Source organism: Egretta garzetta, unplaced genomic scaffold (genome assembly GCF_000687185.1).
Source record: "Egretta garzetta isolate BGI_Z169 unplaced genomic scaffold, ASM68718v1 scaffold369, whole genome shotgun sequence".
Classification (NCBI taxonomy): domain Eukaryota; kingdom Metazoa; phylum Chordata; class Aves; order Pelecaniformes; family Ardeidae; genus Egretta; species Egretta garzetta.
This window is the reverse complement of record NW_009260837.1, coordinates 1336351-1350497: the sequence shown is the minus strand read 5'-3', so window position 1 is coordinate 1350497 and position 14147 is coordinate 1336351. Positions and strand designations below refer to the sequence as shown.

The window sequence follows — 14147 nt, the reverse complement described above, 5'->3', positions numbered from 1 at the left end:
AGCCCTACCAAGAAGGACTTGGGGGGACTGATGGATTAAAAGCTGGACATGAGCCGACAATGCACACTCACAGCCCAGAAAGCCAACCGTCTCCTGGGCTGCATCAGGAGAAGCGTGGCCAGCACATCGAGGGAAGCGATTCTGCCCCTCTACTCTGCCCTGGTGAGACCCCACCTGGAGCCCTGTGTCCAGCTCTGGAGCCCTCAGCCCAGGAAGAACATGGAAATGTTGAAGCAGGTCAAGAGGAGGGCCACAAAAATTATCGGAGGGCTGAATCACTTCTCTTATGAGGACAGGCTGAGAGAGTTGGGGTTGTCCAGCCTGGAGAAGAGAAGGCTGTGGGGAGGCCTTATTGAGGCCTTTCAGTACTTATGGGGGGGGTGTCTATAGGAAAGATGGGGACAATCTTTTTCGCAAGGCATGCTGTGACAGGACGAGGGATAATGGTTTTAAACTAAAAGAGGGTATATTTAGACTAGATATAAGGAAGAATTTTTTTACAATGAGGGTGGTGAAATACTGGAACTGGTTGCCCAGAGAGGTAGTGGAGGCCCTATCCCTAGAAACATTCAAGGCCACATTGGATGGGGCTCTGAGCAACCTGCTCACTGCAGGGGGATTGGACCTCTAAGGGTCCCTTCCAACCCAAACCACTCTATGATTCTATGATTCAGTAGAAACTGTCAGCACAGTCAAGGGAGACCAGGGTACCACGCAGATCATCTTAAAGTACACATATAAATAGGTTAGACTAATCCCTGCTTTTTTCCCTCCCTTCTGTCAATAAAGCATGGGGAGTGACTAGCTCAGCTATGGATGCTTATGCTGTAGATGTCCCAAGTCAGTAAAATGAATCCTACATTTGGTCTTTTTTGTGCCCATTAAGAAAAGATTTTAAAAAATATTTTCTTTAAAAACATAGAAGAAAGGGGTCTATTCAGCAGGCACCCACCAAATAGGTCTCATCAGGCACATCGAACGACAACTCTGCAGTTACTGCTTTCACTACAACTCCAGTGACTGAGGCTCCTATCAGACTCCTAGGGATCACTTGGTGTCTCTTTGCTTAGCTCAGGCATTGCTGTGACAAATCAGTACTACCAATGCACTAGTAACTTGGTGCTAATTATAATACAGCTGTGAAATCTAGCCGCAAGATTCAATTTGTTTAAAGTTCAACCATTAATCTTAGGTAAGTAGGATCTTTTAAAAGTGCTATTTCCTAATCTTGAGGAATATTCTGAATATAGCACAAAGGGACACTGACTGGCTCTGGTAGGGACAGCATGTAGATTTATTTTGCTAGAATTAGAACCTATTTGTCCATACAAACCCTGAGGTGACTAGTTTTGGGGGTAGGGGAAGTCAGTTAGGAATACGAGGTCTACATAGGGCTGATCTTCAGCTTACCCTCCTCAGAAATTAATAATTGTATGAATTTTCTAGCTTTCAGAAATCATTCTTAGTACTCTATAAAATGTCTATCTGCAGTACTTGTGCAAACAGTTGCATTGGTCCACTAAATATCTTTTATTTTAGTTGAATTAAGTTTTACTACATAACTTCCTTTAATCTAGGGCATTTCAGTAAGGATTATGCAAAACTCTTAACCCTATTAATATTTGAACAGGTTCAATAGTTAAAGCCTTGGCAACCTATTTTGACCACAAGATACGGAGATTCCTTTTTAGAGATGCGATTACTGTTACCCTCATGGTAAGTCTTGTCCTGAAACTCTGAGGAGAAGGAAAGGGTAGGACCGCATGAATAGGTCTAGCCAGAAGCCAAGTTTCAGGCAGCTGCTTCCTGCAAAAATCCAGGGGGTGCAACCATCCTACTGACCTGTTCAAGTATGACCACTTGGACCTAAGGCAGTCATCTGAGAAAAACTGAGAATGCAGAAAACGGTAAATCCACAATGGCAATAAGAATGTTAGTATTCAAGAAAACAGTTATTTCCTCTCTTCCTGCCCAGGCAGACAGTGCTGGCAGGCTTCACATTGCCTGATTGCTTCATAGCTCACAGCATGGGATGAGTAGGGGGTGAGAAGGACTCACAATAAGGAGTTGAGGCCACGGTCACTGTTTCCAGAACGTATACAAGATTTCACTGCCCAGAACTAATCTTCTGGAGTGCATCCATGCATGTGTGAAACTGTGGAGGAGACCAAGATGGGACTGAATTGCCACCAAGCAGTTGAATTATCTTCAGTAGTTATGTTCTCTCAGGTCAGCTTTGCTTAGAAATGATCTATTCAAAAATGTGTATAGATGCTCAGCAGAAATTTTATTTTTTTTTTTTTAAATCTGACATTACTGCAGGGTTTTTGCCCTAGACCTTTGCCCCAAACAGCTTGGTTGATCAGGAAAAGAAAATCTGTAATTCTAAGAATGCTTCTATGTCTCTGAAGACTTTGTTTTCTCCTGTGTCATATAGATGGATTCATACTAGCCCTCCACTCTTCACTTGCAATATGTAATGAACAACTTGTTCCTAGAATAAGAACATGTTTGTATGTTTTGAGCAAAGAAATCACCACTTAAAGAAATATGTATGCCCAGTATGTAATTGAAAGCTTCATAGCTGTGTAAAACCTAAAGCCATGTGTTTGTTTAAACGATGGAAACAACAATAAACTCAGACTGCCCTGGCTCAGCAACAACTGGAGGGCACCCTTTTGTATGAATAAAGACTCAAGAACTAGTGAATTGGTTTACACAAGCAAGCCCACCAGCTCATTAGCTTTGCTTAAAGTAGACAACAGTGTATTCTTTGGAAAGTCTGCAAAAATAAGGCAATTATTGGGTCTAACCCTTGGATTTGTTTAAGGCCTGCTGCCAAGAAGTTTCAGTGCATACCTTCAGTTTTCCACTTTTGATAAATAATGAATAATAATTTATTATTCACTGTCAAAGTTCTATTCATACTGCTTTTGCCTCCAAAAGTTCCTTTTCCAATCTGAAAAAAAATCTGTTTTAATCTTTTCTTGAAAGAAAAAAGCTTTTTACAAATCTTCCCATCTTTGACAGCGTGCTCTGCATCCTCCTTTCACCTGCCTCTGAGACAGAATATCTGCCATCAAGACAGAATGAATGATTGTCATTCCAGAGGTGTCAGGACAGGCTCAAAGCAAAAGCTTTCAAAGCTGAAGGCAAAATGTTGGATTAATACATATAATAGAAATAGGAAATAGAAACAAGATTTGAACAATGGCCTTGCCTAAACAAGGAGGATTGTATGAAAGGCCTTGGCTAAAGTCCTGGCAAAAAAACCTGTCAAAAATGACACATCTTTCTCCTGTGGCAGTATTTCAATATCTTAGCTACTAGTGTAATCCCTGGGACAGATTAAACTGGCTTGGCTTTCACATATACTCTATTGGCTACACCTGACCAGTTCTTTTCAGCTAAATCATAAATCCTGGGAGGCCAATATAAGATAAGTAACTACAAAAAGAAAGCCGACTATTAAAGAGTGCATAAATTCGCTATAGTAGGGACCACTCTGCATAAGAAAGTCTCGCTCCGGTGTCCATACATCAAAAAAAGGTTGAAAAGTAGGTTTAGGTTGGGCTCTTCCTGAGAAGGAATAAATGATGGCAAGAGGTCCACCAGAAATTAGTTATCTGTAGTTTTTTTTAAATGGTGATTGTGGCACGCAGCTGACAGGGTGGCCTTCTAGCAACTGTGGTCTCCATAAATGCACAAAGACAGGTAGTTTCACACAACTGATGCTCCATTCGAAGTCCTCCAAGACATTCCTCTTCATGAAGGCAAGACAATTAAAAAAAAAACGTTTCCACCACTCATATATAACACATCAGTGGATTGGCCCTGGCTGTTTAAAACAAAACAGCCGAAACTATTCAAAGATATGAGCCTTTGCTCCCTCTCACCTCCAAGCTGCATGTCTGCAGAACAGGAGAGGGTAGGTGTCTTTTCTTCTTTGAAAAATCATGATTTTCACTCTTCCATACAACATGGGTAATTCTGAAAATGCCAGGTATGCGCTCACTCTCCACAAGGATAATATTGGTTCAGTGAAATAAGTCTTCGTGGAAAAACACTTTCATCCAGACCAGTTTGCATGCATCCTGCCCAAATATCATTACATCTGTGGAAAAGCTGTTCTTCCATAAGGTGAAAGAATGTCTGACACAGCCAGAAAAATCCACTGGATGGGAAGATGAAGTTAGTGAAAGTAAAAGGAGAAAAAAAAAATCCAAAGTGTAATAGCTAATCTTTAGCAGAAATGTTCTTTGATGTTTATGAATACTTGGCATCATCTATAGCCGAGCAAAAGCAAATGATTGGTTGTAGTTTTTTAATTCTGGGCCAAGAAGTAGATTACTGTGGTATTTTGGAAGGCTAAACCATTTTGATACCAGCTCTGCCATTTACAGACATTTGTGGAATCAGAATATACAAATTCCTGACAAGACAGCAGGTATTTTCTTTTGTCAGCTTTGGGACTGACTAGACAGTCTTGGAGGCCTAATGAAAGCGATTCCAGATTGCGAGTGTGACTGAGTCTTTAACATCAGTTCCTCAAGAGATCAACTCAACTGAAGGATTAAATTTAGGACTGAAACAGCTGCTAATACTTGGATCTTCCCTTCCCTCCAACCTCTTTTTCCCCACCAGGGATCAGCGAAGGCAGATCATTTACCACCTATAAACCAGAAGTTAATGGTCTTAAACCTTATCTGCCCAGACAGTTGACATATTTACAGAAGGGGGACGGGAGGGATGAAGGTTGCTTTAAACAAAACAATAAACAGTAAACTTAAAAAGGTAAGTACATCCTTCAGAAGGGAGACTAAGACGGCACAGCTGTTGTAGCTACCCCTGCACCCCCTCTTTATGTTAAGGGGATAACAGGAGTGGGGGTGCTCTATAAATGAGGATGACACACACACAGCCTAGAAATACATTAAGTAGTAAGCTTTGGAATCATGTTCAAAAAAAAATAATGGTTTGGAGTTCCTAATATCACACCCATCTCACGAAGTGCAAGAATACTTTTACACAGTGAAGTTTAATCAAGCAGCTATTTTTATTTATTGGTTCTGCTTTCACTGCATAAAACTGGAGTAAAAATAGGCCTATTTGTCAACCCAGAGAAAATAATTGTAATTTTACTCACTGGACTGCTACCAGATGCTTTTACAGTTTGGAGCTGAGTTTATACTCTCAAAATTTTAACTAAATTACAATTTTTACAAGTACTACAGCAGCTATTGGAGCTCTAGCCATGAATTCCTACTGTTCCCCCAAGTGCAACACACTTAACATTTTCTTTCAGATCAGAATTGTCTTGGGTTAGAAAAATATTTCTAATACCCCCATAAACCTGTCCAACTTATTACTCTTTGAAAACCCCTACAGTAAGTTCTCGGAAGACAAAACGGCAACTAGCTATTAAAAAAAAGTCCCATTATACCTGTTGCAATTTAAAGCAGAACTTGGGGAAGTACATTGAGTATATCAGTATACATATAACTAGAACGCATATTTTTACAGCTTTCATTTTCTGAACTACTTATTGATTTTTTGGATGGCTCTTTCAAAATCAGATTATCGCATTCTCTTGAACAGTAATTCTCATTCACCACCATCTGCTTTAGAAGCACGTCAGGCAGATTAGCTGCATGTTTCTGCTGTTAGTATATGACATCTAATAAAGCCTAATAATCACTACTTAGCTTTTTCAGAAACAGGTTTAAAGCTTCTTTTTTATGCCATCAGTCTAATAACTGTATTTATAGAGATAATTTTTAAAAAAGTGAAATTTAAGTACCTTTCCTTAATTGACATAGTTTTGCTAGAATTATCAAGGACATCCTCAGTCGTTTGTGCTTTGTTCTCTCCAACAGAAAACATCTCACAGGAATTCTTATTAAATTTGCCTTCCAATTGTTCAGAGAGCTCCTGTAGTCTACAGGATGCTGCAGCTGCAGTTTGTGAAGCTGTCCTCATTGCTGATGTGCTGGTGAGTTCAGAAGTAGGTTCAGCGTGGTCTGCCCATTCAAAAGAGAAGTGCTGAATTAGAGTTAGCGCTATTCTCAAACATATTTTACATTACTAACACTGAAGCTGCAAATGTGTTTTTTAACATTCAAATCACATGCTATCATAACAGTGAAAAATTTCTGGCTGAGCTAGAGTACAAAGACTAATGCAATATTATCTGCTGCATAGAACTGCCATTTGTGACTGAAGTTCATATGAACCCACAGAATATCATGTTTAATACACAATTCTGAACTTCATATGGATGAGGCACAAACTGCTGCTCCTGTCATCACACCAGCAGGAAAACAAATGGACAGATGAATGTGAGAGGGGAACACAGAGTAGGGGAAGAGAAGCAGACAAAATTTAGATAAGAAATTAACTTATTGGTAAAGCAGCTTAATGCATAAGTAGCATACTAGGAGGACAGTTAATAGCTTAATGAATATATTATTTTCTAGGAGGGTGTTGGAGGCTTTTTTGTTTTTTCAAGCAGCAATTAAACCACTAGAAAAACTGCCCTGATGAAAGATAAATGCACCATTACAGCTATCCTTAAGGAAATATAAGTGATTGTCATTTTTCTTTTTGAAAGTTTACAAGCACAACACACTTCTGATACACAACTGCTCCTGTTTATTCCAGTCTCTGTCTCCCTGCAGTCATCGAAAGTTAATTGGATAGAAAAGACACTGCTTTTGGGGAATACAGGCGGAACTATACCTTCCTCCCTACACTTGTTTGAAGACCATTAAATTCAAAATAAATTAACTTCACAGAATGAAGACAAAAGTGCCTCTAGCACTACATGGTACAGTGATCCTGTACCCCATCATCTTAAAACAGAAAACTAATACAACATCCTTCTAAATTCAACAGAATAGAAGGCTTTATGCCATGACCAAATTGACTGATTATTTCCAAGCACTTTATTTATAGATGGCTGAGTTTACTTATAAAGTTTGAATGATGTTTTGCCTACAGAAATGTAATTGCTCTGAGAATTATTTGGTTTATATTTTGCCACCACATTGAAGAGAAAATAACAGCAAGTTTTGCAAAATTAGTTATCTGAAAATTATTCACTACTAGCTATACATGTACATATGTAATTAATACATAACCATACGTGCACAAGAAGGCAGCAATTAAGAGCAGACACTTCACTCAGACCAGCAAATTTAAGCTCGTTCAGCATTTTGGAGGGCAGGGGCAAGGGCAAAAGAGGAAAGGAAAAATCTTAGCTTCAGCACATAATATCACTTCTTTCAAAGTAAGAAAATCTGAATAAAATTGAGCCATCTTTAAAGGCTGAAGAATTGAAAGAATAACAAAGAGAAAACTGTATTCGTCAAACTTAAGATTTCACAGGTATTTCTCTACCTTTAAGCAGTGTTAAAAAAAGGTAAAATAACCAGCCTTGATTAATGCTTGAAATGAAGACCTTTAGAACTATAGAGACACCATTGTTTGCTGAACAAGACTACACCAAAAGTAGGTATATACTGCACCTCTTTGCAAAGTCTTGCTTTTCATAACACTTTCCAAATTCATCTTTTCTTCAAAGGACTGGGCTTCTTCGACTTCCCATTTACCTTGCATGCGAGTATCAATTTCCTTCTGTTCAAGAGGCTGAAAAAGTGCTTGTGAACTAAACAGTTCCATGCTGCCCTTCCTCAGGAAGTTGTATGTTGTCTCTTTATGGTAGTCTCCTGTTTTTTCAGGAACAGGATGTGTTGTTTCTTCCTCAAAGGAGCTGTACTTTGTAATTTCATTAGATTCATGTGCTAGAAACCTTTTTCTCTCTTCTTCATGCTTCTTTGAAGCTCTGTTGCTTTCTAGTGCTTCCATCGAGGGCTGCCACTGTTCCGACTTCTGTGTGCGTTTTCCTGAAGAGTCCGAGTTTTCTGCTGAAGAGTGGAATCTCAAATCAGCTCTAGTGGCAGTGCTCATGCTTCCATCACTAGCTGGCTTTGCATGCAGGTCTCCAGCATACAGTGGAGAAAGGGCAGATGCCATCGTTGAAACTGATGTTGCAACTGCAGTTGACAGGGGAGTAATTTTTCCACTTTCACTTTGTACCTATGATGGGCAGAAAAAAAAAAAAAAAAGAAGAAAAAAGGGGACTTAAAAGCTCTGAAATCATAAATTCCCGAAAACAGTCTAATTGGTCAGTTCTTCAGAGGTGTCCTTATGTATGAATATAGTGCTCTAATATTATAGATTAGAAACAGATAAGGAGAGCAACCATGCCCCCATCATTTGGCTGCAGATGGATTATTCCACCCAGGGAAGAAACAACTGCATGTGGACAGCAACATCTTTAGTAATAAAGGGTTTATGTGTAGCATGCAACATGACGGCGTGTCAGGGCTCCAGAAGAGTTTCACGCTGACATGGTACTGTGCAGCACTGGGGAAAGGAATTAGCTCAGGTTCCAGACACCGGATGACATGCCACGTGCCCAGGCTAATCAACTCTGCATCTCAGCAGGGCTAATTAGCTTTGGCACAGCTCTGCTCTGATAGGGTTATGCAGCTTCCAGCTCTGGAGCTAGCTCAGTGCCAGAGAGAGACTCTGCTCCGTGCTGTCCTACATAGGGCAGACATTCCTGACGCTTCTGCCACATAAATCACCCCCACGCAGGACTGTTCATCTAAGACTTTTTCAAATATCAAACATTGGCTGCCACATGCATCTTTGAGCAAAGTATTTGAATCTAAGCAGCATATTAAAAAAACCTTCAAATTTGCTTTGCCGGCCTCTACAGTGTTTCTGTAGAAACTGTGTCTACTAGTTTTTCTGAAATGCAGAGCTTGGCTTTGCCTTCTCCAAAGGAGAAAAAAAGCTATGAAAGAGACTGACAAACATGCCTTCATACACATCAGGAGAGGTATTCTGTCTGGCTTTTTGTTGTTTTCTTAAACTGCAGGGCTAGTGAACAGCATGCAAAAGGAAGAGACAAAATCACACCAGTAGGAGGAAATCAACTGAAAATTTAAAATGCACATGCAAATTCCATAAAGCATAGACAACACAGTCATTCATTAAACAAATTGGAAAGCAGAGCGAAGACTAGTACACTAGCTCAAAGATTCCAAAGAAAGATTAAAGAAAATAGTTACCAGTTTACTCTTTTTCCATTGCATCTATCAGAATTAGAAATTTAGAGGAGATCAGCAAAGGAATTTCAGCTTTAATTACAAGATATTTACATTTCCAGTTATGTATTTTGGTAACGTAACCTCTACTTATCTTTCTTTTGTTTCTTCCTAGAAAAACTGTAACTGCATCTCAAAACATCCCAACACTCCATTATAGAAAGTCTTTTTGAAAATACACTCCCATTGAGCTTGGTTCAGAGTCAACTCTGGGTTTTTTTGCTAGGTTCAGAAAGAGATGACAAAACGTGCTTCCTCTGCATTTCCTTGCTTGAAAAGCAAATTTGTCCTGTAAAAGTCTGACAAACTAATGTGACTGTCACTGGCCTCTTTACCATCTGCTTCAGCCCATTTCTGTTGATCACCTTCCTGGCCTCCAAATAAGCTAGTGACACAATCGTTAAAAAATCCAGGTTGTGACAATGGTTGGCATGCAGAAAACGAATGGAAAGAGGACTATGTAAGGTCTGGAAATCTTGCTAAAATATATTTACCAAATATTTACTACTGCTTTATGCCTAAGTAGAGTAGGCATAAAGTACCATTATCTACCTGTACAGCTTTGCACCAATATGGTTAGAGAAATCCTGCCTTCTTGCTATTCTATTATTCTAAAACTGAAAAAAGATAATAATGAGTAAAGCATATAGAAAGAGAAGGTAAGGAACTTTCTAACACAGATTCCCTAGAAATATGCCATGCATAGAAGTTGTGCTTCACTGTTAAAGTGATTTCTTTTAAAGCTGTAATACTAAGGGACTGATGTTTCTGCTATTGTGAACATCAGCTCTGAAAGACCACTGCTGGGCCATCTTTTGCTCAACTTCACTAAAAAGGCACTCCTTTGCAATTCCAATTATATCAAGGATTCCAGAACAGGAAGCCCAATTCCACTGCACATATTAAATAATTTCATTTTGACCACAACTTTCTGAATTTCCGAAGTACTCTGCTTCTAGGGGGAAAAAATAAAAATAAAAATCAATGGCCCCTCCAAGACGAAAAATGACAGAATATGTCCCAGTAACAGAAATATATAGTGCTTTCAGGAATGAGTCTGAAAGTTGCACATGACAAAGCTCCAAAATTCCCTGAAAATACATCTAAAGCATGATGATACATGTCACAGTTTTTACCCCTTTGGTCAGGAATTTACTTTTAGAAGACATGTAACATTCAGCCGGAAAAGACAGACACTGTGAAAGGTACATCAAGCACTAATGATATACTCTTGAAAACACACCAATGAAGTCGAACATTGTAGAGTATGTTGTTCCTGAACGTCAGAAGACTGCTTCCTGACAAGCTTTTTCCTGCGAATATGTCATGACCCCAGTGTGTAGCTCAGAGCAAAGAAAAGGCCGACTCTTACAGCATCTTACACTGAAGCTGTTTGCTCCAATAAAAAGAAACAAATGAAAGTACTAAAATTGCACTTACCTGCTCAACTTCTCCAAGAGTGACTGGCTGAGTCTGGTAACGAGCATTCATTCTCCTGTGCCTAATATCTCCTCGACTCCTTGTGGAGATGGCCCTGGATACTGGTTGAGACAGTTTATTAAACAAAGCCATCTTTTCTGCCAAACTTAAGGTGGAAGAATCTGGTTCCTCAGACTGATCTTGCCCCATCGCCTCTTTGGCTGCTCTTATCTCCTCTTTAGCTAAAATTTTTTGGTGTGCTGATGCCTGCAAGCTGAAGAAACAGAACAGGAAATGAGTTTTGAAGACGACATGATGAAGTTTTAAAATCTCAGCCTGACAGGAGCAGAAGAACTGTACATGAAGCACAATAGCCAATGTAATATAGCAGCCTAAGTGGTTATGCAGTGGTTCAACATTGGCATGATGAATTCTAATTCAACAACTGAAGATTTAAAAGAAGTTAAATTTTCATTCACAAATTCATTTGATAGAGGCAAAACAATTTTTTAAAAGGGGAACTCAAGATTGAAGAGACACTTTTCTGATCAATCACTTTATACAGAATACAGAGCTCTGGAGAGACATTTAAGATGCCTGCTGTAGAACAAACAGGGGTCCTACAGTGCAATTTACGTAACATTCAATTTTATTAGATATAATTTGTGAAGCATATATGATAAAAACATTTAAAAGACAGATTTAAGCTCCCAGTTAGTGCTGCTTTTAGGTTAGCATAAATTGTAACGCCTCTTATAATCTAAGCGGAACAGAATTCAGACTGTCTTTTGTTTTGAGTTATCTGGAGTAACTCAACAATAAAGAATGGTTCTGAAATATACTCCATTAATTTTGAAGATTGTTTGACCAATGCTGAAGGCAGACACATTCATAAAAGCTGAAACTGCATTTGTCTCTACAATAATATATTTTATTCACCTCTAGCTAGATTCAGCCACATTTATGGAATTAATAGTATTCCTTTTTTTTTTTTTTCTAATGGTCTTTGCTAAAATTCTTTCATTCAGAACAGCCAAACAGTATTCTGCAACTTTACCTATAGGTGGTGCAATTTCTTATCTTTCCTTTAATTTTGCAAGCTAAAAAAAAAATATATGTAGAGACACAGAAAGAGGATATGTACTGCTTGTGAAATCGAGCACCCAGCTTTGGTATTTTCATCTCAAGATGACGTTACTGTATAAAAAAAAAAGTACAAGAGCAAAGAGGGTTCTGCTAGGTTTGCTCACATGCAAATTTATTTCTTTCACAAAGAAGAAGAATACGCTTCTAGAACAGGTAAGTGTGGTTAGAAAGGGCCTGAAAACAGATGCTTGACAAAAAGAAAAAGAAGCTGCATTGTTTTTATCATGCAAACATAAATGAAGTTGATGAATGTTTTAAATATTCTTGACACCAGTACTGACTTGACACATTGAAAAGGCATTCAAGACTTTAAAGATGCATCTGCTATTGAGGAATCTTGTGCTCCATGTAACATGCATGTTTATCCCCCCCAGTACCTGATAGGTTGTACAGTGCTCTTAACTACAGTGGGACTAGGTACTCTTGTCACTACTGTGTGGGTATTCACAGAACGTGAAGCAGGGGTAGATTCACTTTAAAGAATTGCCAAGGAGGGAAAATTCACAGGGAGAGAGAAGAAAAAAGCATTAAGAAAAGCAATACATTAAGCGTTAACTACAGAAAAGACCAAAACCAAACCAAAACAAAACAGAAAAAACAAACAGCAATGATTTTGAATTAACTGAGTTATCTGCTGCAACCTTCGCAAAGTAACTTCAAATACTTTGAAAGAACTAAAAACCTAGAGAAGCAAACAGGTTGTCTCTTGAAGTTACTCATCACCAATAACATAAGCTACCTTTTAGTAGATCACTAGCTGAACGTTCTTTCACCATTGTTTAATTTTCCCCCAAAATGACTTTCCTTTTTTCAGGAAAATTTCATGATGTATGACCAGAGGGCAAGAAATGCGTTTCCAAAAGGTACATTTGAGATTTCAGTGTAAAAGGCTTTCTCCAATACAAATACATTCTGTAAGAAATTATGCAGATTTCCCTCAGTGCAAAGTATCTTTTTCATTTGAGTTGCAAACCAATGCTATGATTAATCCTGTTTACCTAATCTACAGGTTCATAAGATTTCTGCCAAATTACAGGTCATACAAGTTATGCTTTACTCTTTACTCTACTTCTAAAAAGGAATTTCAATAGTTTCCCCTGTGGTTCTCAAGGAAGTTGGCCCTTAACAATAAATGTTTTCCTTGCTATAAAGTTGTAAACACCACATACATGGAACTTATTCCCAGATTAAAAGAAGGAACCAAAGTTAGAGCCAACATATGTACAAGACTTACGTAGCTGCAATGACCACTTCCTCACTGGTAATTGGTTGTGTGTGTGATCTATCCTGCAAACGCCGCAGTCTTCTCTCTACTGCTGAACTTCTTGTAGGTGGTTTAGGAATATTTTTCATTTCAAATGATTTTTCCATTTCCTAAGAGGACATATGTCATAATTAAAACCACAGAAGAAAAGCTGTAAACCAGTATTTTCTTTTTAGCTTTCTTGCATGTAAAGTAGTAAATTTCCCAAATACCCATCTCTGAATTAGAAGCAGGATATAATTGCACAGTAGGCATCACGGAGTTAAAACTAACTACACATTTCTCTAAATGAGTAAGTAAAAAAAAAAAGTTATGTAGCTTGGACTTGGTTAACTGCATTACACTTCATTCTAATGCACTTCAGGTTCTTCAGCATCTTGTATATGAAAAGTTTAACTCAGCCTTCTATTAAGAAAATGTAATACTTACTCTAAAAAGCAGCCTCTTTGCAGCTACACTTAGTTTGGCTCGGTCGTCCAATTTTTCTTCGTCTACACAAAGGAAAAAAAAAAAAGAAAGGAGGCTGAGCGTAACAAATCAAGCTCATATTAAGGGCAAGGGTTCGTTTTGGTTTTTTTACTAAATGATTTCTGAAGTCCTCAAAAATTAAGTTTTATTAAGACAAGAAGCACCACCAGCAAATAAGCTGGCTGTTACGCCCTTTAACAAAAGACTTAATCGTGAACCAACTTATGTAAACTTTACTTGTATTTACATGTATTGCATCACAGGAAAATTCTTAACAGGAATTGAGAACAAAAGACTTGTGTCCAGGACAGTCCATGTGCTTTCAAGTTATCCAAACAATATTTTATGAATAACCAAACTTGTTATATTCGATAACATATGATAACACATGGACTAAGAAAATAATTAGACTGAAAGACTGTCTTATGAGTCAGTATTCATCCTGCTATAAAGAACATCTATTTTCTACTAGTTGACCATACAAGATGGTCTCTCCTGGAAGCTGGTCATTCTGGTTACCACATTGTGCACCCATTTTTCAGAGGCTCAACTGGTATCCTTAGGAGCCAAGATCAGCATCTTCCAGATCCAAAAGCCAGCATCTCAAAGCTGCAGAGAATATCAGCTTTCAAATAGCATAAGGCATTAAACCTAAATTTAGCTACTCATGAGAT

General features: G+C 38.4%; 1 protein-coding gene across 2 annotated transcripts in view; it reads right to left on the bottom strand.

Moving 5' to 3' along the window:
* SVIL (supervillin) overlaps positions 1–14147 on the bottom strand; it is a 64002-nt gene that overhangs the window by 34116 nt on the left and 15739 nt on the right. Inside the window, exons 8-12 of one of the 2 annotated variants that reach the window (XM_035902427.1) lie at positions 13435–13496; positions 12976–13115; positions 10617–10869; positions 7611–8097; positions 5801–6020 (exon numbers count right to left, since the gene is read on the bottom strand). In XM_035902427.1, the coding sequence (XP_035758320.1) occupies positions 5801–6020; positions 7611–8097; positions 10617–10869; positions 12976–13115; positions 13435–13496 (1162 nt within the window). Of the gene's footprint in view, positions 1–5800; positions 6021–7526; positions 8098–10616; positions 10870–12975; positions 13116–13434; positions 13497–14147 lie in introns of both variants that reach the window. The other variant, XM_035902428.1, reaches the window with a different exon arrangement.